Here is a 23,080-nt window from a genome sequence, read left to right as displayed (position 1 = left end):
TCATCTCAGCTTAATATTTTAATTGTGTCTTTTTTACCATCTTGTTTTTAAATTTTGCAGTAAACCACCTTGGGATTGTTTTAATGAAAGGCGGCATATACATTTAAACAATAAATTAAAAAATGTAAACAAAAATTCTGACGACAACCTCAGCAGCTCTTCCATGCAACCAGTTTCCCTTGTGTTCTAAAGGCTCCTCTTTCGAGAACAGACCTCCCGCATCTCCGCCCCGCCCCTGACGTCTTCTGAAAGCCTTTTACCTCACTGAGGCTTTAATCTCTTTGCCTCCAGCATAAATCACTTTCCAGATAAAGTCATGCTCATCCACTTTCACAGGCTCCAATTAAAAGGAAAAAAGCCTCCATCAAAGTTTAAGCCACGGACAAATGAAGCAAAAAGGAACAAGCGTTTGGGGCATTCAGCATCCATCCCTTTGCTTCATGCTACACCTTGGTTTATTATTGGAGAGAAAAAGAGAAAGCACCCAGAGGCCAAAGGGCTTCCAAGACAGCCTTAGACTAAGCCACACACGTTTGTTAAACATGCCAGAAAACTATTTGTGAAATCCAAGTTTCTTCTCCCAGATCAACAAGAAACAGCCCTACACTTGGGAACATAGGAAGCTGAGTTTTTGTGGCTCGGTGTGAATTCAAACTAAGGGCCCTGCTTAGCCAAGATCACAATTCACACTCGATGCCGCAAGACCAGATCTCCTCACTTGAGATGCAGCCCCGTGGTTTTCTGTCATTATGTCTCCACTGAGGCTGTGTTTCACACACCAAGTCAGAAAATCTGCTGTCACTACCGCTGAGGTTCGGGGGCAGGCAGGGGATGGGGGCGGTGGGATGGTTTTCCACATTGCAGTACAGAAGGCAAATTTTACAAGCAAAATATACAATGCCCATGGAGGCTGCTGTGCAGATCACCTTATTGACATAGCTGCAGCTGCAGGAAGTGCATTATTGACAACAGAGCAGGGAATGGGCAAACGGATGCACAAATAAAGGGAAATGCCCACCTAATGGTGCAGAGGGGAAGCAACTTGCCTAGGGAGCAAGAGGTTGCCAGTTCGAATCCCTGCTGGTATGTTTCCCAGGCTACGGGAAACACCTGTATCGGGCAGCAGGGATCTAGGAAGATGCTGAAAGGCACCATCTCCTACTGTGCGGGAGGAGGCAATGGTAGGTAAACCCCTCCTGTATTCTACCAAAGACAACCCCAGGGCTCTGTGGGCGCCAGGAGTCGACACCGACTCCACGGCACAACATTACTTTACAGGTAGGGAAGGTGCTGAGGGATACATGGTGGGGACGCGTCTCCAGATCAGCCTCGTGACCACTTTATGGGTCTATCCACCCCGCCACAACCCCGGCTGACAGAGATAAATCTCTTTGCCAGAAAAGTAATGCGGGAAGTCGCTGCGGCTCTCAGCTTTAGGATTGCCTCGTCCTAAAACTGGGGCTAGGGTGTCGTCAGTGACAAATGACTGCAGCCCTGGTCCACTCAATTAAGAGTCCAGACATCTGGAAAACACGGCGGTGGCCTAGAAATCCTTCCCCCTCCCCAGAAGGGAAGAGGAGAGGTTTGAGTGTCGGTCCCCTTTAGTAGCAAAGGGAACACAGAGAGAAACTGCCCAGAGACGCAAGTCACGGTGTATCGGCTTCTTCAACCACCACCAGACTTTTCCCTTTAGTGCGGCATTCACGCCGATGCAGCATTTCTGCCGAAAATTACGGGACCGTGCCAGGCTTTGAGATCCCAAAGAGAAACCACCGGGAGGTCCCCCCCCCCCGGGGAGCAGCAGACTTGTGGAATCCAAGAGGGTGCTTTGAAAGCGTGGCCATTTGCACTTACATTGTAAAGGATGTCCGTCCACCCCTCCATGGTGATGCACTGGAAGACCGTGAGGACGGCAAAGAGGATGTTGTCGAAGTTGGTGATCCCGAAGTTGGGGCCTTCCCAGTATTCTTGGCACGTCCCTTCGAGGCAGCTCCTGGCAGGCGGCTCTGCTCCGCAGGGGAAATCCCCCACCCGCTCGCCTGTGAATGAGCAGGTGGAAAGGAGGGAGGGGGGAAAGGTCAACCAGCGACTGCCAAATACTCAAGCACTGCCAAAAATAAAAACGTCCAGCTCTCGTTTGCACTAAGTCGTTGCCTTTAACATTTCTTCTTCTATTACTACTACTACTACTCCTTCAACTACAGTATATATGTGAATAGAAGGCGTCACTGAATTTAAGACAATGCCTTAAAAGACAAAGGTTAAATAAGGGCTATACCTGGACTCCGAATCCAAGATGCCCCTCCCATATTTAACAAGAAAGAACGAGGAGGAAGCTCATCTTAGATTTGGGTAAATACTGTACTACTACTACTACTACCACCACCATACTAGGGATGTGTGGAACCGGTTCTATTCAAACCAGGCCAGTTTGAACCTGAACTGCACCGGTCCCCCCAAAAGGGGAGCCAGTCCAAGTTCGGACCAAACTGACCCTGATTCAAATGGAACCAGTTCAGAGCTGGTTTGGTGGTTTGAGGGTATGCTTGTAAGGGCAGGATCCCTCCCCCCTTTGCTTGTTACAAGCGAAGGAGGGAACGCGACCTTTAAAACAGTTCCAATGGCGTCCTGGTGGGCAGCAAGAGGGCACCATGCCACCGCCAGCGGCGCCTCTAAACTCCGGACTGGGTCTGGCACTCCTAGCAGTGTGGCTTCCGCACATGGTTCCGGCTTCTGCACATGGACGGAGGCCATTTGTGTGAGGATACAAATTTGTGTTGTCATGCAACTGGCCTCTGTGGATGTGTGGAGGTCACGTAAATGGCCTCCACACATGCGTGGAGGACAGAACTGGGCCACGCTGCTAGGAGCATTCACCACCGGACCCAGGCCAGAGTTTAGAGGAGCTGGCAGCAGCGGCAAGGTGCCATCTTCCCCCAGCTGCCATTAGAAGTATTTTAGAAGCAGGGTCCCCCCACCCCTTGCTTGTAAAGGGGAATTCTCACCGGATTCCCCTTTACAAGCATAACCCAGGGAATCCTCACCAGATTCCTCACCAGATTCCCCTTTACAAGCATAACACTCGAACCAAATTGTACCAGTTCTGAACTGGTCCAACCCAGTTCAACCATCAAACCAAACCAAGGGCCAGTTCAACTTGAACCGGCTCGCGGACCAGCAGTCCAGTTCAAATTTGGCTCTGATTTGAACCAAACCACCAGAATCGGTTCCATGCACACCCCTACACCATGCTACGAATATTTCCAAATTAGTGTCACAACATTAGCCCCTCCTTGCAACATAAGGCCACTTTCTTTTGTTGTTGTGGCATTTGGGGGGCTAATTTAATCAATTTGTTAATTGATTGGCCATCCAAGAGTTCTTTGGACAGGTGACAGTCATAGTAATAAGTGGCTGGCATACAGACTAAATTTCTCACGAATAGTCTTGCAAAAATTAATTGAACAAATGAGTCATGACCAAACGTGTCCCATTAATTTCAGTGGGACTACTCATGAGTAATGTAGTTCTGCATCCTCAGGACGCAGAAAGTCCACAGAAAACCCCAAGAGCCATCAACGGAACCAAAACAGGACAAGAATTACCTTTTTTTGCACCTGTTTTACTAACTTACAAATGTAAGTATCGTGTAGGAAACTGGCCTTTTACATTTGAATGCCATATCCTTCCTCTCCAAGGACTGAATACGCATTTTGCCAGTGATTGCTCATTTCCTCGCTTGTCTGGTGGGACCTGAATCTTGCCCAGCCACGTCGGTGACATTGCTGCGAGGCAAACATCCAGGCTTCCCTCCAGAGGACCCAGGTGCTCCAAAGCAAAAACATTGCAAGACGGAAAAGGCCACTGCTGGAAAGACCAGGCAGGGTTTTTCAAAAGTTCCAAGGAGACAAAACAGCAGCAGCAGATCTGCATCCCTTGGAAAGATGTCCTACTTTCAGAATTCCGGACCCCAAGTACCAGTGATTTCAGATGACTGGACCTGCTTTCACCTTCATGGCCAACTGTCAAAGCAGGCCATCCTCAGAACCAGAAAAGGCCTTGGAGGAGGAGGAGGAGGAGGATGTCTACCTACAGACCTGCCTCTCCCATCCAGTTACATCCCATCCAGTTAGATCATCTCAGATGGCCCTTTTGTCAGTCCCTGATTTCCAGGAGGTTCGGGGCTCTAGGACCCGCGGAAGGGCCTTTTTGGTGGCTGCCCCACTTCTTTGGAACTCTCCTCCCCTTCAGATCCATCTAGCCCCTTCCTTACTGATCTTCACATCTCTATTGAAGACTTTTCTTTTTTGCCAGGCTTTTGCCCTGTAGTTTACATATTTGGTGGGTTTTTTTTGTTAGTTACTTTAGTTTTTAATTTAGAATGTAATTTTTAATGTCGCCTTGTTTGCATGTTTTTGTGCACCGCCCGGAGTCTTCGGAGTGGGCGGTATATTAAATGTTTCAAATAAATAAATAAATAAATAAATAAATAAATAAATAAGATGATGATGATGATGATGATGGGGGAGGAGCAGAAACATGGAAAGTCAATCACACCACCACACACTGGGACCCAGGAATATAAGCATTCCCTACTTTGACAGACTCCCTGAGATCAACACCCCACTCAGGGGGTTTGCAAAGTTGGGGGACCCAATGCACTGTGACTGGTCATACTCCCTGACTCTCCAAATCCACCACCCCCTGCAAAAAAACAGGACCCTAGGAACAGGGACAGAAGGGAGCTCATGGTGGAGCCCAGAGCAACAGGTGATTATAATGCTGCTCTTCTGTGTGTCATCACCCCTCCTTTATCCCTACCCTTCTCCCAACAATTAGGGTAAAACTGCAATCATTTTTGCACATTGCCAAGTGTTGGGGTCAGGACTAGGGTCACCATGAACAAGCGGTTGTCCCCTCTCTCCATGGAGCAATCTCTGGAGGACATGCCCGACAACTTTCGTTTCCGTTTCCTCTAACTGCCTTCGAGAGTTGTTTCTTCTGTTTTTAAAACTTTTCAAAGCTTCTAAAACACCCTTGCACAGCCGGCCGCTGCAGGCCCGATGGACAGGGGTAATACAAGCACAAAAGCTGGACGCCTTGCAATGCGATTGCCCCTAGATCCCGTCTCTAGAGGCGTAGATGCCAGAAGCCACAAGGATGGTCCCCGCAGATGGTTTTGACCACCCCAAATGGCTCATGGACCATAACCACTCCATCCAGGGCTAGTGGGAGCGGGGCAATTCCCAGTGATGGGAAAGGGGCAATTCCCACTAGCCACACCAGCCTTCCGCTCTCATGTCCACGTCCTCACAACCGCCCGTGGAGTGAGTCCAGGTCCTTCCCCACCTGCCTCCTAGCCACCAACCAACCAACCAACCAGGTCCCATCTGTTCCCTAAAACAAAGCCAGGTAAGAGCTCCCATCCCTCTAACCATCCCCTCGTCCCGGAGGTCGGGTTCCCCCAGCCTCAAACACTGGCTGGGGAGATGAGCTGTGATGCCAACACCCAGCGCCTGCTTCTGAAATCAAGCCCTGCCCTCCACCCCTGGTGGAAAAGTTCCCACCAATATTCCGGGAGACCTTCTCATTCGACAGCTGCCTCCCTGACCTACTTTCCAGCACTCGCTCTTGCTCGGCTCTTGCCAGAATGCTGCCGCCGCCGCTGCTGCTACTCTCGTGTTGCTTGGAGCTAATAGACCAGGTTAATATGCCTCCTCGGAGGTGGCTGCAGGCTGCTCAAGTGGGCCGAAGCAGTGCTCCGTTATCCCACTGCACAAGGGATCACAGAGAATCCTCCGTGACCCAGCCGCCTTGTTGGGAAACCTGAGCAACTCAGCACGGTCTAAGGGTACGCAATGCAGCCCCCTTGCTCAAGCAAATGAGGAGGTGCGAATGGGGTAGAGGTGGCATTCACGCCCAATGACTACTAGGAACCGTATTTAGCAGTTCTGGTTTCCGAGCATGCCGGGGTCTGAAGCTGGGGCCATTTATTTATTTATTTGAAACATTTACACCCCGCCCCTCCAGCGCAATACTGCTTGGGGAGGCTTACAACAATAACACAGATACAGAGTCAAGTAATCAAATTAATTATTTTTTTAAAAAGTCAGATTGAAAACAATTATTCGGTTCAAATTAAAACCGAAAATTATAAAAAGCTAAAGAAGCTAAAGAACCTATCAGATACAACAAAATAATGATATTTAAAAGCCTCCTTTAAAAAGGTGTGTTTTGAGATGTTTTTTAAAAACACTGAGGGAGGGAGCATGGCGAAGCTCTTCAGGGAGGGCGTTCCAAAGCCAAGGGGCCACAGCCAAAAAGGCCCTGTCTCTAGTCCCCACCAACCAGATCTCTGTCATTTACTTGCAAAGCATGTGATCCACCACCAAGCTATAAGCCCTCCCTGGAAGAGGGTTCAGAAATGCCTCTTCTGGCTGCAACCCAATTCTCAAGAGCCTTTCCCTGTTTGGAACTAGTCCTCCCGAGCCAACGAAACTCACCTGTTTCATTGGAGAAGCAGGCCTTGTGAAACTTGCCCATGTAGAACTCCAGTCCGATGATGGCAAACATCACAATGGCGAAGAACAGGAGGAGGCCGATCTGGAGGAGAGGCACCATCGCTTTCATGATGGACTTGAGGACAACCTGCAAACCTAAGGAGAACAAGCCACTTTGGTTGACCTTTCAGTGACACTCAGAAGGAGCTGCTTTATAGAACAGAGGTTGTAAGTAGGTAGTGATGTCACCCAAAGTGTAGATTCCTCGGCTCGGAATGCAAACACTCGGGAACTCGGAAAGCTCGCCTCAAAGACGGAGCGAGTTCTCCGCTGGTTCAGATACCCGTTCGACTCATGGGTGGAAAAGGGCTTTGGAGGCAGGATTCAATCCCACTGCGTCCGCAAACATTATTATACTGAATATCTGTAGATCGTTTTTCAACAACAACAAAGTCCACAAAGCGGTTTTGTCTAGAAAAAGAAATAAGAAGGATCCCTGTCCCACAAGGGAACACAATCTAAAAAGAAACACAAGGTAGACACCAGGAACAGCCACAAGAACAACACTGTACAATTGTTCTCTCCTGCCAAACAGCACCACTTTAAAAGGTGCCTCTTTGCTTAGCTAGAATGGGTAAAAAGAGGCACACCAGGGTCCAGTTCAACATTAAACACATGCAGTTCTGGTCACCACATCTAAAGAAAAACATTGAAGAACTGGAAATGGTGCAGAAACGGCAAGACTACAACACCTGGGGGTTTTTAGTTTAGAAAAAAGAAGGCTGCAGGGAGACATGATAGAGGTCTATAAAATCATGCATGGAGTGGAGAAAGTGGAGAGAGAGAAATGCTTCTCCCTCTCCCATAACACTAGAACCAGGGGTCACCCCATGAAAGTGATTGCCAGGAAATCTAGGACCAACCAACAGAAGTACTTTTTCACATAATGCATCATCAACTTGTGGAATTCTCTGCCACAAGATGTGGTGACAGCCAACAAGCTGGATGGCTTGAAAAGGGGTTTGGATAACTTCACGGAGGAGAGGTCTATCAACGGCTACTAGTTGGAGAGCTATAGGCCACCTCCAGCCGCAGAGGCAGGGTGCCTATGAGTACCAGTTGCAGGGGGATAACAGAAGGTTATCTTCTTGCCTGTGGGCAACCCAGAGGCATCTGGTGGGTCATTGTGTGAAGCAAGATGCTGGACTGGATGGGCCTTGGGCCTGATCCAGCAGGGCTATTCTTATGAATATTGGAAGACGGGATGCTGCCTTGGAGTGAGTCAGACCCTCGGTCCATCTAGCTTAGTATTGGCTGCCGCAACAGGGGGGAAAGCCGAAAACTGGCCAAGGAACAGTCTGGACTAAGGGAGGCAGGTGGGGGGAGGAGGAGCCTCTGTGGACACACACCCCCAGCTGCCTCAGACACCTCCCCCAGGGGTGGTGAGTAGTGTTGTTTTTTAAAAAATTAAGCTTGCAACCCCCCCCATCCAGGACGAAACCGAACCGGGGTGGGTGGGTGTTCGAGTTGGTGCCGGACCGAACTGGCCCAGTCCGGTTCGGGTCCAGTTCAGATTTGAACCGAACCAGACCAGCCAGTTCCGTGCACACCCCTAGTGGCTGTATTGCACGTCCTTCAGCCATGCTGAGCCTTCCCCAACCCTGCCTGGAGAGGCTGCCAGGGCTTGAACCCGGGCCCTCCTCCATGTAAGCAGATGCTCTGCCTCTGAGATAAGGCCCCATCCTCAGGGGAATCTCTCCCATGGAGTCTCCCATCCAAATGCAAAGCAAGGCAGGCCTTCCTTAGCGAGGGGGACAATTCGTGCTCCCTGCCACAAAACGGGCTCTCCACCCCAACTAGCCTGCACTCCGGGGCTCGTGTCCATGATCCAGCTTATCATGGCCAGATAGATCAGCCACAGAACCATCTTACAAGATGAGAGTAAAACCCAGCGCTAGGGCCAACTTCCTGGGGCAGCCTGTGGAGCAGCTCACATGGAGAAGCCTGTTCTTCCGTCTGCTCACACTTCAGGGGACGTTTGCTCAGCTTCGGGATTTTTCACAGCCTTGCCATTTCCTTGCGGGCACATCATTCCATGGCACAAGCATTGTGTGGGTCTGGAGTTTTCAAATCTGGGCTGCTAAGCTCCAAAGCCCACTTAGGAACACTGGGAGCTGCCTTCTCCTGAGTCAGACCCTTGCCCCATCTAGCTCAGGATTGTCTACCCAGACTGGCAGCGGCTTCTCCAAGGTTGCAGGCTGGAGTCCCTCCCAGCCCTACCTGGAGATGCTGCCAGGGATTGAACCTGGGACCTCCTTCTGCATGCCAAGCAGATGCTCTACCTCTGAGCTACAGCCCCATAGCCTAAGGGGAATACCTTAAAAGCTATGCTTGATTGCACCAAAAGGTTGTCTGGTCATAGGAACATCAGAAGCTGTCATATACTGAGTCAGACCCTCAGTCCATCTAGCTCAGGATTGTCTGCACAGACTGGCAGCAGCTTCTCCAAGGTTGCAGGCAGGAATCTCTCTCAGCCCTCTCTTGGAGATGCTGCCAGGGAGGGAACTTGGAACCTTCTGCACGCAAGCAGGCATGGGCTCTTCCCAGAGCGGCCCCATATTCTAAGGGGAATATCTTACAGTGTTCACATGTAGTCTCCCATTCAAATGCAAACCAGGACAGACCCTGCATAGCAAAGGGGGGCAATTCGTGCTCGCTACCGCAAGACCAGCTCTCCTCTTCTCTCCGGGCAGTCTCCTCCTTCTGCAGCACCCTTTCTGGATGCGCAGCGCGGAGAGATCAGCCCGTGGAGACGCCTGCCGCTCAACCTCCCTGCCCTTCACCAAATACAAGGTTCGCTTTCAATTAAAGCCAGGGAGATAAGAGCCGAAACCAAGGAGAGAGCAGAGTCAGGGAATTTCATGCAGACAATGCAGAGTGGGAGCAGGCTGCAGTCGCGGGCCAGCTGTTGGAAGTTTGCTTGGCTGTGAGCATCGCTGCCGTGTGCCAAGACGTTCTGGTGACGGATCAAGGCCACAGGCACCGACTTGGAACCAAGGAAGTGGAGGGTTGTTTTTTTTAATCACCTGCCCGAAATAGTTCATGGGGAAGGATCACTTGGGTCCAACAGCGGCACGGAACATTAATGCAAAGATGACGAATCGCGCTCTCTCCAAATTCACGGCTCTGAAGACTGCTGCAGTTCCCAAGCAGCGTAATTTAAGAAGGAGGTCCTCGCTGCTGCGTACTGCCTCTTTAAGAGGAGATCCCAGAAGGCCTCAGGATGAGAAAGGCATGTGAAAGAGCCGGAGGAATGGCTTGCAGTTCGGCAGCAGAAGCCGGTGTGAGTGCTTGGGCCATTTAGGATCTGCTCTGGGGAAAATAAAAAAGCTTGGCTTGTCCAAGAATATAGGGCCGTTCGAAATAGAATGGTTTCCCCACCCAGGGTGGAGAGCTGGTCTTGTGGAGGTGAGCATGAATTGCCCCCTCTGCAATGGGAAAGACCCCTGAGCTTGAAACCTTGGAGTGCCGCTGCAAGTCAGTGTAGAAAGTGATGAGCTAGATGGACCAAGCGTCTGACTCAGCATAGGGCAGGAATTTTTCTTCCTCTCGTAACAGTAGAGCTATTCACACATGTTATACACACACGTGCAGGCATTTATACGTGTATTTTTCTGGGGATAACTGTCTATACGTTCCTTGAAACAGTAACACAGGAATTGGAGCCCTCGGGAAAGCAGAGTACGGATCTTGTCTGGGTTCCCCGCATGCTGGACATTAACGTGTGGCTAGCTGTCCAGCGCTGATCAACCACTGTGCACCCTGAACACAGATGACATGTCTGCTGCGTTCAACGGGGCTACCGAGAGTCCTGAATTCACTCCATAAACCAGGTCCACTTCTGGGTACATATAATCTGGGGGCAGCTTGAATGAAACTACGAAGCGGGGAAAGGAAGAGCCGCCGTGCCCCCTCCTCACCGGCCCTGAATAACGCCAGGAACAAAAGAGCAACGCGTCTCAAGCTGAGCTTAGCAGCTTGCACTCAATGGAGAGCAATTGTGTCAGGGAGATCGATACATCCCCCGCTCATTTACAATACACGCGTTGATGTTCTCCTGCCAAGGACATCCACAGAAGAAATTCTCGGGCAGGGGGCTACGAGGTCTGCGAACTGCGGCTCGTTCCCAACAGCCTTTATACCACTTAGCTCCCCCACCTCTTCCTTGCACCATAGCACGGCGTTAAGAGCAACTATGGGCACCTACTATTTATGCAGAAGGTCCTGGGTTCAATCCCTGGTATTGCTAGTGAAAGGGACCTTGCACAGCAGGGCTGGAAAAGACCCCCCCACCCCATTCCTGAGGTGCTGGAGAGCAGCTGCCAGTCCATGCCAGCCAAGAAGAGATGTGCACGAAACGAAGATTCCGATTCATTTTGACTTTGAATCTAATTCTGAAAATTCGTTTTGAATTTGAATTGTATTAGAATCTGGTCCAAAAATCCTGTCTTAGGACCTTTTTTAAATCAGAGGGCCTGAATGTTGTTGTTGTTGTTGTTGTTGTTGTTGTTGTTTTTAAGTGCCAAATGGCTCTTGAAACAAATTAGAATCAAATTTCAAAAATTCAATTCAGATTCGAATCAAATTGCTCTTTTAAGGGGTGATTTGATTCGAATTTGGATCACTCGAGTCTGAGTCAAATCTATTCAAATTCAAACCAATTTACACATCCCTAGACTTAAGGCTTTTCAAAGCTACCTGGACAAAACAGCGGCTTGGGAGACAGAATAAGCTGTAAATGGGCAATGTGCAAAATTTTATATCAACAGATCAAGAGACTTTAACGTCAGAACCCCTGAATCCCAGGAGAATTTTGCTGCAGGGCACAAGTGAAGCAAGTGGGACCTGTTTTGTGGGGGAAGGAACTGGAGAGAGAAAATAAGGGCAGTAAAGGCAACCCTGAGCACCCCAAGAACGAGAGACTTATATTGGTGCGGCCATGTCCCCACTCAGCCAGCCAGATGTGCAAGCCCAAATGTCAACAGAGATTCATCAGATCAACCTGGGAGCTATCAGTAGTTCCTGAGCTACCTAAAGATCACACGTGGTGCAGACAATACTGGGGAAGAGCATTGGCCTTGTGGCAGTGGGCATGAATTGTCCCCTTTGCTAAGCAGGGCCTTCCTTGGTTTGCAGTTGGATGGGAGACTACATTTGGGTCCTGTAAGGTATTCCTCTTAGGGGAATCAGTAGAAGAGTCTCCCTTCTAGCTCAGTAGAAGAGCATCTTCTTTGCATGCAGGAAGCTCCCGGGTTCAATCTCTGGCAGCATCTCCAGGTAGGGCTGGGAGAGCCTCCTGCCTGAAACCTTGGAGAGCTGCTGCCAGTCAGTGTAGGCAATGCTGAGCTGGATGAGCCAGGGGTCTGGCTCAGGAGAAGGCAGCTTCCGGAGTTCACATGCGTGCTTTTCTGTGTGTGTGTGTGTTTTCCCTCCTCTATCTGAATGAATTCTGAGCTGATACACACATCACAGTCAGCCCACACCCGTCCTTTCCCCAGCTTCCTCCGCTTCACCGTCCTGCTTGTGCAGCCTCCTTCTGACATGTACTCCCACTCCGGCCAGGCTCTTCTCTGGCCATTACGAGGCTAAATGCCACAAGAAAAGCTGCTTGTACTCACTTGGGATTCCCGAGACAAGCTTCAGCGGCCTCAAAACCCGCACGGCTCTCAGAGTCCGGAGGTCAAACTGGGTCCCAGCTGTGGCCAGAATCCTAATGGGGAAGGGAGAGAAAGAGAGATGTTGGCGGCGGCGGCGGCGGCGGCTGGCTGGGGCACAGATTAAACCAAACCACTGAGAACTAACTAACCCACCTCCTGAAGCCAGATCCCAGCCTCAGACCACAGGGGTGACTCCACGGAGAAGTCTGTGCTCCCACCCCGGCAAATATTCCCCACTTCCCCTTTTCCCTCCTACATCCACCAGGCTGGAACTTTATAGCAACGCAACAGATCATAGTCATAGTATATTATGGCCCTATGGCCTGGATTCGCAAGCCTTTTCTGTGGCTGCCCAAGAGCTGCGGATCACACTTCCTATTGAAGTCCAAGCTGCACCATCTCTGATATGGCCTTCAGAAAAGCACTGAAGATGCAACTGTTCAGTTAGCCTTTTCGCCAAATTCTAAATTTGGTTTTTATTTAATTAACCAGCTAACCAACCACCTAACACATTTATATACGAATACAAATACGACGAATCCTATTCATATATACCACCCAAAATATATGTCTCTGGGCAGTTCACAATAAAACAGTACAAATTACAACAAAATTAAAAATGTTAAAACATTAAAATGATTTAGCATGTAACACACTGTTAGAAACTGTAAGTCTAATTAAAAGCCTGGGTGGACAAATGTGTCTAAACTGCCTTCTTAGAAGTTATCAGAGATGAGGAGGCTCTTATTTTAGCAGGGGACGCATTCCAAAGCCTCAAGGCAGCAACAGAGAAGGCCCGTCCCTGAGTAGCCACCAGACAAACCCATGGCCACAAGAGAGAGACAGACAGAAAGATGGAGAGAGACAGAGAGAATTAACCACTGATTTCAACCATTTAATCACTGGTTTCTAAGTTACTGCTGATTTCATCGTTTATAGTTGTTTTCAATCAATTGTAAATGGCCCTGAGATGTTTGTTTTCGGCGGTATCCAAATGCACTAAATCATTCAAATATTTTCAAAGAAGCCTCATTCACTCACTCACTCAACCACAGCACACAGGCTGCAGAAGACAGTGTGGCCAGCTAGGTTGGATCACCATTAACTCACCTTACTTGCATTAATTGCCTTACCTCTGTAAGTATTTAATGGGCAGCAAAATCTGATAATGTTCTGCGTGCCCCCTTTGCTCCCCCAGAATTCTTGTTCTAGAGTCGCTCATGATGGACCCTTGAACCCTCCAGTGTTTTACAGATTAAAAGAAGGACACACGGGTTACAAGCAGTGCTCCCTCTAACAGGGATTCCCAGATGTTGTTGACGACAACCCCCAGAACCCCCAGCTGCAATGGCTTTTGCTTGGGGATTATGGGAGCTGTCGTCAACAACATCTGGGAATCCCTGGTAGAGGGAGCACTGGTAACAGGCCAAAGACTGGCAGCAGCTCTCCAAGGTTTCAGGCAGGAGTCTTTCCCAGTCTTACCTGGAGATGCTGCCAGGGGTTGAACCTGGGACCATCTGCATGCAAAGCAGATGCTCCACCACTGAACTACAGCCCTTTTTTCAATAAGGAAACTGCTGTCTACTGAGTCAGACACTTGGTCCATCTAGTTTAGTACTGTCTGCCCTGACAGGCAGCAGCTCTCCAAGGTTTCAGGCAGGAGTCTTTCCCAGTCTTACCTGGAGATGCTGCCAGGGGTTGAACCTGGGACCATCTGCATGCAAAGCAGATGCTCCACCACTGAACTACAGCCCTTTTTTCAATAAGGAAACTGCTGTCTACTGAGTCAGACACTTGGTCCATCTAGTTTAGTACTGTCTGCCCTGACAGGCAGCAGCTCTCCAAGGTTTCAGGCAGGAGTCTTTCCCAGCCCTACCTGGAGATGCAGCCCGGGAACATAATGTGTACTAGGAGTGAAAAGAATCAGGATGGGAGGCATCCGAGAAGGCTTAGGGGACAGCCAATCCCCTCTGAGCGTGCCACCAAATACACCCCAATCCTCTGTTTTCCAGCCATCGCAAAGGCACACAAAAATGGGAGCAATTATGTTTTGGGGAGGAGGAATAGGAGAGAAAAAAGAATAGGGAAGCATGAGCTCCCAGAGCTGGTGCACACGCCGCAGAAAGTCATTTGAAGCAATAACGATCACGCTCAGAGACATCTCATTTGGAGCCTCGGTCCTCCTGCCAGCTCTTGCTCACTTTCTTCCCCGCATTTAATTGCTCATTTATAAAACATCCGATGCCTGGCAGAAGCAAAGCCTTCATCCCAAAGTTAATCATCAGATATTCCCATCAATCGCACAATCGGTCTCTGGTGACTGTCGAGATGGAGCCGCACGCTTCTTCACCAGGGAGCGCCCCTAGTCAGGTAACAGAGGCTCCCAAAGTTTCGCTTTAACCCTGCCAGAGAGCAATCGCTCGGCCCTAAGGTGGGCAGGAGTGCCCAGGTGGAACCCTCGTAGTTTTTAAGCTTGTGTTAAGGTGCTGGGAGACCCTGGCCAAAAAAGAGGCACCTTACTAACTCCCAGTGTTGTCAGGGCAGAAGAAGCAATTGGCCTGATTTTTGCTGCACTACAGCGCCACCAAAGAATGGTCAGAAAGTGGTACTGCAGTGGTACATCAGCTCAGTTGAACCAGGTGATCTGGCAGTCTAAGTAACCCGTTGCTACAAGTAGCCATGCTGACTCCTGTGCCTTGCCTTGCCTTCAGTTCTCTATATTAAAGGGATTCCAAAGAAACATCATTGGCTACAATCTGTTATTAGATAAAGTATCTTTCCTTGTGTAGCATAAATGCATGCAGAACAATGGATCCTTTCCTGACTTAAGAGAGCCCTTCACATGCAAGCAAAGGGGGGGGGCGGTTCTTTTCACCACCTTTTAATATATTATTTTGCTTTAACCATGTTTCTTTTCCATTCAATGTGTTTTCCATTTTCTTGCTGCTTTCATTTATTTTCATTGAAAAGTTAAATAAACATAGGAACCTAGGAAGCTGCCATATACTGAGTCAGACCATTGGTCTTTCTAGCTCAGTATTGTCTACCCAGACTGGCAGCGGCTTCTTCAAGGTTGCAGAAAGGGATCTCTCTCATGAAGCGAGCCAATGTGGCATAGGGATTAGAGAACGTTGGACTAGGACTGGGGAGAATGGAGTTCAAATTAGGTGGGCATTCCCCTTAATCACTGCGATATAGAGCCAGGACGCCGTATATCCGGTGTAAGGGAGTTGCTGTTTTTTCGGGTTGTTAGTTGCTGCGAGACGGCTTCCCCCTGCTGTTTATGTTTTCAATGCGACTTGCCTGAACGGAGGCATTTTGCTGCTGTTGAGCAGCTAGTCTGGAAAGCGCCCAGGTAGGGCTGCGAGAGACTGCTGCCTGATACCTTGGAGAGCCGCTGCCAGTCAGTGCAGACAATCCTGAACTAGACAGACTGAGGATCGGACTCCGTAGAAGGCAGCATCGTAAGTGGGAAAAGCCGATAGCCCGAGGAATGGCTTTTATTGAGATCATAGATCAGACATAAACTCAACCTATTAGCTGGATGGCAGAACATCTGTGCTGCACACAGGCTGTCCCAGCATCACTCTCTGGCAGATCTCTTGGTAAGGCTGCGAGAGACTCCTGCCTGAAACCTTGAAAAAGCGGCTTCTAATCAGTGCATGCAACTAAGATGGACCCAGGGTCTGAGTCGGTCGACAGCAGCTTCCTACGTCCCTGTGTCCTATGAGGATAGCAGCATTTCAGGAAGACCTTGTGCAGAGGACTTATGCCATTACTCCTGCCTCACTAGGTGACGATCTCTAGCTCCTCCGTGGCTAATTCCCACTATGGTGCCACTCTGCACTCGGCGGCGGCAAATAACGCCAATACCCAAGGGGGAAGAGAGCTGTAATTAACCAAAGGCTGCTGCTAAATTTTTAAAATGCACACAGAAGAGAGATCTTTCATGTCTGCATGCTCCTTTCCCCCCAGAGCTCCTGCCAAAGCCTTTCGGAAGCAAGCGGCGCCATCAGGAAACAGGATTTTAAAATTGGTGTGTGAGGTGGGGGGGGGAGAGAATGGGAGAAATCAAAGGAGGCAGACAGCAAGGCTGGCTTGGAAAAAACCTCAAGGAAGGGCTCTTGTGAACTGGTAAAGCCAGAAGCCACAGAGAAGACCGCCAAGGCCAGAGCAGGCAAATGGCTGGCTGGTAGAAATCTTGGGAGATCCATTTCTCAGCAGAGACAAGGCAAAGAAGAGGTGAAAAAAATCTAGACCTCCGCTTCTTTGCACCTCCTGGGAGTATTTCCAGATGGGGCTTTTGGCTCGCTTCTCCTCCGGAATGGAGGGTGTGCATTCACACATTTATTTATTTATTTATTTATCAAATAAATAAATAAATTCACATATTGGCCGGATTTACTCCGTGGCCCCTGTGAGCTATTGGGGAGTACTCCACACACTATTTGTGTTTTTTATGATGCTTTGGAACATAGCCCGATCTATATTCCGGGATTATTATTATTTTAATTCACTTTTTGTGTTGTTGTGGGGGGGCGGCGGGTTAAATTCGAACTCACAATAAACCTGCAGTCAAGCCTACTGTCTGGAAATGCTTCTGAAGAACAAAAAGGAGGAGCCTGTCTCAAGTTACTTTCGCTTTCTAGTTATTTGAGAGAAAGCAGAAAAAGCATACGGAACATTCAGTGAGATAAGCATGGTAACAGTCCTGCCGCTTCAATTTCCTATCACCCGACACGCAACCGATTCGGATGTCAAAACCTTTTTTGGAAAAAAGCTTTGCCGAGATATCGACACTCCTCTCCCCTGCTAGCTAATCTTTAATGTATTACCATTCTACCTTTATCTCGCCATACAGGCTCTTGTGGAAGATACGGCAACAATGCACCTCCAGAGATGGGGTAGAGGAAATGGGGAGAAACTGTGACTAGGACAGCCACGTGGTCAGCATCATCTATTTATTTATTTACCCATCTGATTCATGTATGCCGCACTCCGAAATTTAAACTATCAGTATTATTCCACCCCTTCTAACAAAGGTGGTAGAGCTTTTACACACTGACACTTATTACACACACAAGCTTATTTACGATTTTACACACATTTTATTTATGTAGCCATCCAATTCATGTATACCTGGCTTCTAAATTATTAATATCAATATTCATAAAAATGTGCAGAGCAAGCTTTGGTAAGCACGGGAGTTGTTGTTGTTGTTGTTGTTGTTGTTGTTGTTATTATTAATTCGATTTCTATACCGCCCTTCCAAAAATGGCTCAGGGCAGTTTACAAAGAGAAATACCAAACAAATAAGATGGCTCCCTGTCCCCAAAGGGCTCACATTCTAAAAAGAAACATAAGACACACACCAGCAACAGTCACTGGAAGTACTGTGCTGGGGGTGGATAGGGCCAGTTGCTCTCCCCCTGCTAAATAAAGAGAATCACCAAGGTAAAAGGTGCCTCTTTGCCCAGTTAGCAGGGCAAGCCAGGCTTTGACCCATTTTCACTGGCTGTAGGAGCCAGCCCAAAAAATTAAGAACCAGGGAGATAGGAAGCTGCCTTATACTGAGTCAGACCCTTGGTCCATCTAGCTCAGTATTGTCTTCACAGACTGGCAGCGGCTTCTCCAAGCTTGCAGGCAGGAGTCTCTCTCAGCCCTGTCTTGGAGATGCCACCAGGGAGGGAACTTGGAACTTTCTTCACGCAAGCCTGCAGATGCTCTTCCCAGAGAGGCCCCGTGCTTTAAGGGGAATATCTTACAGTGCTCACACATGCAGTCTCCCATTCAATTGCAAACCAGGGTAGACCCTGATTAGCAAAGGGGAGAGTCCGTGCTTGCTACCACAGGACCAGCTCTCTTCTACTCCACAGCAAGGCTGGGATTGATTAACTCTCTGATTTGCTTGCTTCCTGTTGCTGGCTGCAAATTCTGGCTGGCTGGTCCAATGGGACCAGGAGGAAGGAGGAGAAGCCCTCTCCTGCCTTCCTTGCTCACTCCTCTTCCTGCTCCATTGCCTGACTCAGACACCACACTTAAATTTCTAGGTGCCATGGCGAGCTGGCACCTGGGAATGGTCTAGCCCCGGCTTAAAACCAACCAATCAACAATAAACATGAATATTTATATGCTGTTTTTTGACAAAGGTTCCCAAAGCGGTTTACACAGAGAAAACAATAATAAAATTTATAAGATGGATCCCTGACCCCAAAGAGCTCACAGTCTAAAAAGAAACATAAGGTAGACACCAGCAGCAGCCACTGGAGGGATGCTGTACAGGGGAAGGATAGGGCCAGTTGCTCTCCTCCTTGCTAAATAGAAAAGAATCGCCACTTTAAAAGGTGCCTCTCTGCTGAGTTAGCAGGGGCTAAACGCCCTTCCCTCTCGTCTACCCATCATCCTGTGCAAGCACACCTCCAACCCTCGCACGCCAGTTATTTCCAGAAATGTATGGTTGGGCACCATAGTTATATTGCATGCCACCTTAACGGCGGAAAGCTCTCTCAAAGAATCCAGGAAACAAGCAGTTGGAGAGTGGCTAATAACTCTTTTCCAGAGTAGCAGCCACATGAGGCAAACACAGCCGTGTCTGGGGACACCACCTTGTGGTAGCAAGCATGAAGGGCCCCCTTTGCTAAGCAGGGCATGCCCTGGTTTGCATTTGGATGGGAGACTTGATGTGTGTGCACTCTAAGATATCCCCCTTAAGGGATGGAGCCACACTGGGAAGAGCATCTGAGGTTCCAAGTTCCCTCCTTGGCAGCATCTCCAAGATAGAGCTGAGAGAGATTCCTCCCTGCAACCTTGGAGAAGCCGCTGCCAGTCTGGGTAGGCAATCCTGAGCTAGATGGACCAAGGGTCTGACTCAGTATATGGCAGCTTCCTATGTAGAAAGCTGCGCTAGGCTGTGCTCCCCTACCCTGGGTTAGGCTGCATGAGATAACAGCCAAGTGGAGGGAAAGCACATCCCATGGCATCCCTGTACTTGGCAGCACGTATGGGTCTAAAAGCCAGGCTGGCTTTTGAGCGTGTGAACGAGCCTCTATTGCAGCAGAGGTTTCTGCAGCCTCGAGTCCCCCTTCTCAGAAGTCTGATCGGATAAGCACACCTGTAGTCACAGTTCTTGTCAAACCAGCTCGAGTCCGTGGTTTGGACACCCTCCGAAAGATATTGCTTTGAATGGTTTGCTTTCCCGTCAAACCCTCCGCATAATCCTCTCTGCAACAAAGGAGGATGGGGGGGAAACCCCCACACACACACCCCGTTTATGAAGGCCCTCCAAAGAAAGCTGCTGCTAAGGATGAGAGGCCATGTGGGGAGCCTCTGGAAACAAAGCAAGGAGCTGAATCTCTCTAGAATGACCGAAGTGTGTGTGGGGGAGCAGGAACAGAATATCCTAAGAGCAGACCCCTCTCCTGCGATATTCCTCACGGAGGAGCTGTCTCGGGTTCTCACAAAAACACAAAATGCCAGACACCTCTTTTCCAGACTCATCTTTTGGCACGACAGAGAACGGGATGAAAGCAGCAGTGAACGCTCAGGGAAAGACACCCAGAAAAAAACAATAAGCAGGCAGCTGAGAAAAATCAACCCCTTCTTCAGACTGCAACTGGAAGGCGAAAACAAAACCGCTGGGCAAAGAGAACAGCATTGGGACCAACAGCAGAGCAACAGGCACGTGCGGTCTGAGCTCCGGTTATATGAAATGTGTCCGTAAGAGACATGCTTAACGCCTCCAGAGAGGATTGCTGGTCTGGTGGTAGCAAGGCTGACTTGTCCCCTTAGCTAAGCAGGGTCCACCCTGGTTGCATCTGAATGGGAGACTAGCAGTGTGAGCACTGGAAGAGAGTCCCCTCAGGGGATGGAGCCGCCACTCTGGGAAGAGCATCTGAGGACCTAAGTTCCCTCCCTGGCAACATCTCCAAGATAAGGCTGAGAGAGGCTCCTGCCTGCAACCATGGAGAAGCCGCTGCCAGTCTGTGAAGACCATACTAAGCTAGAAAGACCGATGGCCTGACTCACTATACGGCAGCTTCCTATGTTCCCTTGGCTCACAGCCCCTGCTCGCCGCCGTTGTGCTGCACCAGCACCGAACAGCCCCACCTGAAGTCAGGCTGGTCCAGGTGAAGAAGAAGCAACTCTCCCCGATCCTGGCAGAGGACTGGCGCTGCTCTGCAGGACTGCTTAGCTCCAGCCCTTTGAGGACAACTTGGGAAGCCTTTCCCTTCCCTCCTCACAGCCACCCCCTCGGGCCCAACGGCTCTCCATGCACAGATCGCAAATCAAGAGAAAGCCCTGACTGCAGCATTCCTGGAAAGGTGCCCTCCCTTCGGTCAATCGGATTTCACGGCATGCGGGCTTCGTCTTGGCTGGCAAAAGCCTAGCCAGAGAGAGAGAGAGAGAGAGAGGGAAGGAAATGCTAGCCACTGCTGGGAAATGCTGCCTGGCTTCTGCGATCGGTTCCATTGTTCTGTATTACAGAGTGTGCTATTAAGCTGTTCTTAGCAACCCGCTGCGGATCGGGTGTCCTTCTTCCTTGTCAGATCTGCAGGAAGAATCTATAGAGCCGCAAAGAGTCCTTTCACACACGCCTTTCTATCCAGCACCTTTTCTGCACATCTTAAGCTGCCTTCTACTGAGTCAGACCTTGCGTACCTCTGGTTCAGGATTGTCAACAGTGGCGGGCAGCTGTCATGCTGTGGTTGTCTCCCCACCCCGCCAATAATGTCCCTTGGGAAGATGAGTCTGCAAACTTTGGCCACTGGAACCATCTCGAGGGATGAATGCTCATAGTGATTTCTGGCAACGTCTGTCCCCCTAGAGATGGAAAGGCGGTGATCGTATTGTTGTACTTACAGCCCTCTCTGTGTTATCACCCCCTTTTTTATCCCTGTCTCCAGTTGATTAGGGTAAAACTGCAGTCATTTCGGTACAGAGGGAAGGTTTAGGGTAGCAATGAACCCATTGTGGTAGTCACTCCATGGAGTTATCTTTGGAGAACATTCCTGCCAATTTCCTTTTGCTAGGGAGCAAGAGGCTGTGAGTTCGAATCCCCACTGGTGTGCTTCCCAGACTGTGCCTAGTAAATATATATTTGTAGTCACCTATATCGGGCAGCAGCGATACAGGAAGGTGCTGCAGGCGGATGCTCACTTCAGTGGCATCATCTCAAACTGTGCAGGAGGAAGGCAACAGCAAACCACTCCTGTATTCTACCAAGATAACCCCATGGCTCTGTGGGTGCCATGAGTCGACATCGACTCGACGGCACAATCTTCCCTTTCCTTTCCAAAACTTTTGAAACACCCTTGCAAATGTGGCCACTACAAGCCTGATGATCAGGGAGAGCTGGTCTGGTGGTAGCAAGCATGACTTGTCCCCTGAGCTAAGCAGGGTCTGCCCTGGTTGCATATGAAAGGGAGACTAGAAGTGTGAGCACTGGAAGAGATTCCTCTCAGGGGATGGAGCCGCTCTGGGAAGAGCATGTCCTAAGTTCCTGGCAGCATCTCCAAGAGAGGGCTGAGAGAGATTCCTGCCTGCAACCTTGGAGAAGTCGCTGCCGGTCTGTGTAGACAATCCTGAGCTAGATGGACCAAGGGTCTGACTCTATATATGGCAGCTTCCTATGTTCCTATCAGGGCAATCAAAGCATGAGAACACACAGACAACTAAAAATCCTGCAATGCTATCACCACGGTTATTATACTTTGCTTTTCAATTTACTTTTCATTGGAAGCTGCTTTGTAGGCCCTTACTGGGTGGGAGAGTGACCTAAAAATATTATGTACAAATAAACTGGGACAGTCACCATCATTTCCTCCTCTCTGGAATCACAGCTTTGCCCTGAGAAGATCACATCTTCTGTCTGACGCACCTCCCTCACTATAAATTTAAAGGTGCTACTTCAAGGCAGTGAAGAGGGATTGTTATTTCAGAGCCACCAAAACAAAAGCCATGTAATGCTGCTGTAAAGAAGGCATGGCTTGACAATACCTCCAAAATGCATTTTTACAGCTTCCCAATTCCCCGAGTGGCAGGAAACTTCAGGAGTACATCCTTTTACAGGGTTGTTTTCCTTTGGAGGAGCATTTTAGATCGCCAAGCTCGTTGGAGGCAGAGAAGTATTTTCTCACACCCTTTTGCTGCATCAACAGCCTTGAGAGCCTCTTTGACTGAAAAGCGCTACATAAATACTTTTCATAAAATAAGAATGATTAAAATTGCTCAGGTATTAAAACTGTAGATGTTACCTTATTCTGTTTTTATGCAACCATCATTATGGTTGTTATTATTATTCCTAGAGACTTGCAGCATTCTTTGTAATATCCATTTACAAACGCACACAGGACTGAGTATGCAAGCTAGCTTTAAGCAGAATCAAATTCTCCCCCAAAGGAAGCGATGCATGTCTGCAGTGCAGGTTCCCATGAGCTGCAAAACTCTGAGCTCTTTCTCCTTCCCTGGCTGCATTCCAACTACCAAACCATTTCTGCCCTATACACATGAGGTGCTTTCAGACAATAATAATTGGTAAGCCCTTTGGGGGCAAGGAGCCATCCTAATTATTTTGTATTTATTTTTCTAGGCCAACTGCTCTGAGAACCTTTGCTGAAAAACAGGATATAGCCCCCTGCTAACTGAGCACAGCAACACCTTTTAAACTGGCAACTCTCTTATATGTAGCAGGGAAGGGGAGAGCAACTGGCCCTATCCAGCCCCAGGACAGCATCCCTCCAGTGGCTGCTGTCAACCTTACGTTTCTTTTCAGACAGAGAGCCCTTTGGGGACAGGGATCCATCTTTTTAATTTATTATTGTTTTCGCTGTGTAAACTGCTTTGGGAACTTTTGTGGGAAAGGTT

General features: G+C 49.1%; 1 protein-coding gene and 1 non-coding gene across 3 annotated transcripts in view; both read right to left on the bottom strand.

The window, feature by feature from the left end:
- The window catches only part of CACNA1B (calcium voltage-gated channel subunit alpha1 B), a 288,951-nt gene that overhangs the window by 166,193 nt on the left and 99,678 nt on the right, over positions 1-23,080 (bottom strand). The window contains exons 7-9 of one of the 2 annotated variants that reach the window (XM_053281907.1): positions 12,179-12,270; positions 6,504-6,656; positions 1,855-2,039 (exon numbers count right to left, since the gene is read on the bottom strand). In XM_053281907.1, the coding sequence (XP_053137882.1) occupies positions 1,855-2,039; positions 6,504-6,656; positions 12,179-12,270 (430 nt within the window). The remainder of the gene's footprint in view (positions 1-1,854; positions 2,040-6,503; positions 6,657-12,178; positions 12,271-23,080) is intronic. The other variant, XM_053281906.1, reaches the window with a different exon arrangement.
- TRNAA-GGC (transfer RNA alanine (anticodon GGC)) lies at positions 8,785-8,859 on the bottom strand. The gene has a single exon. It is a non-coding gene; the product is annotated as a tRNA-Ala (tRNA).

This window comes from Hemicordylus capensis, chromosome 17 (genome assembly GCF_027244095.1).
Source record: "Hemicordylus capensis ecotype Gifberg chromosome 17, rHemCap1.1.pri, whole genome shotgun sequence".
Classification (NCBI taxonomy): domain Eukaryota; kingdom Metazoa; phylum Chordata; class Lepidosauria; order Squamata; family Cordylidae; genus Hemicordylus; species Hemicordylus capensis.
The sequence above is the reverse complement of the archived record's forward strand: the minus strand, read 5'-3'. Positions and strand labels throughout refer to the sequence as shown.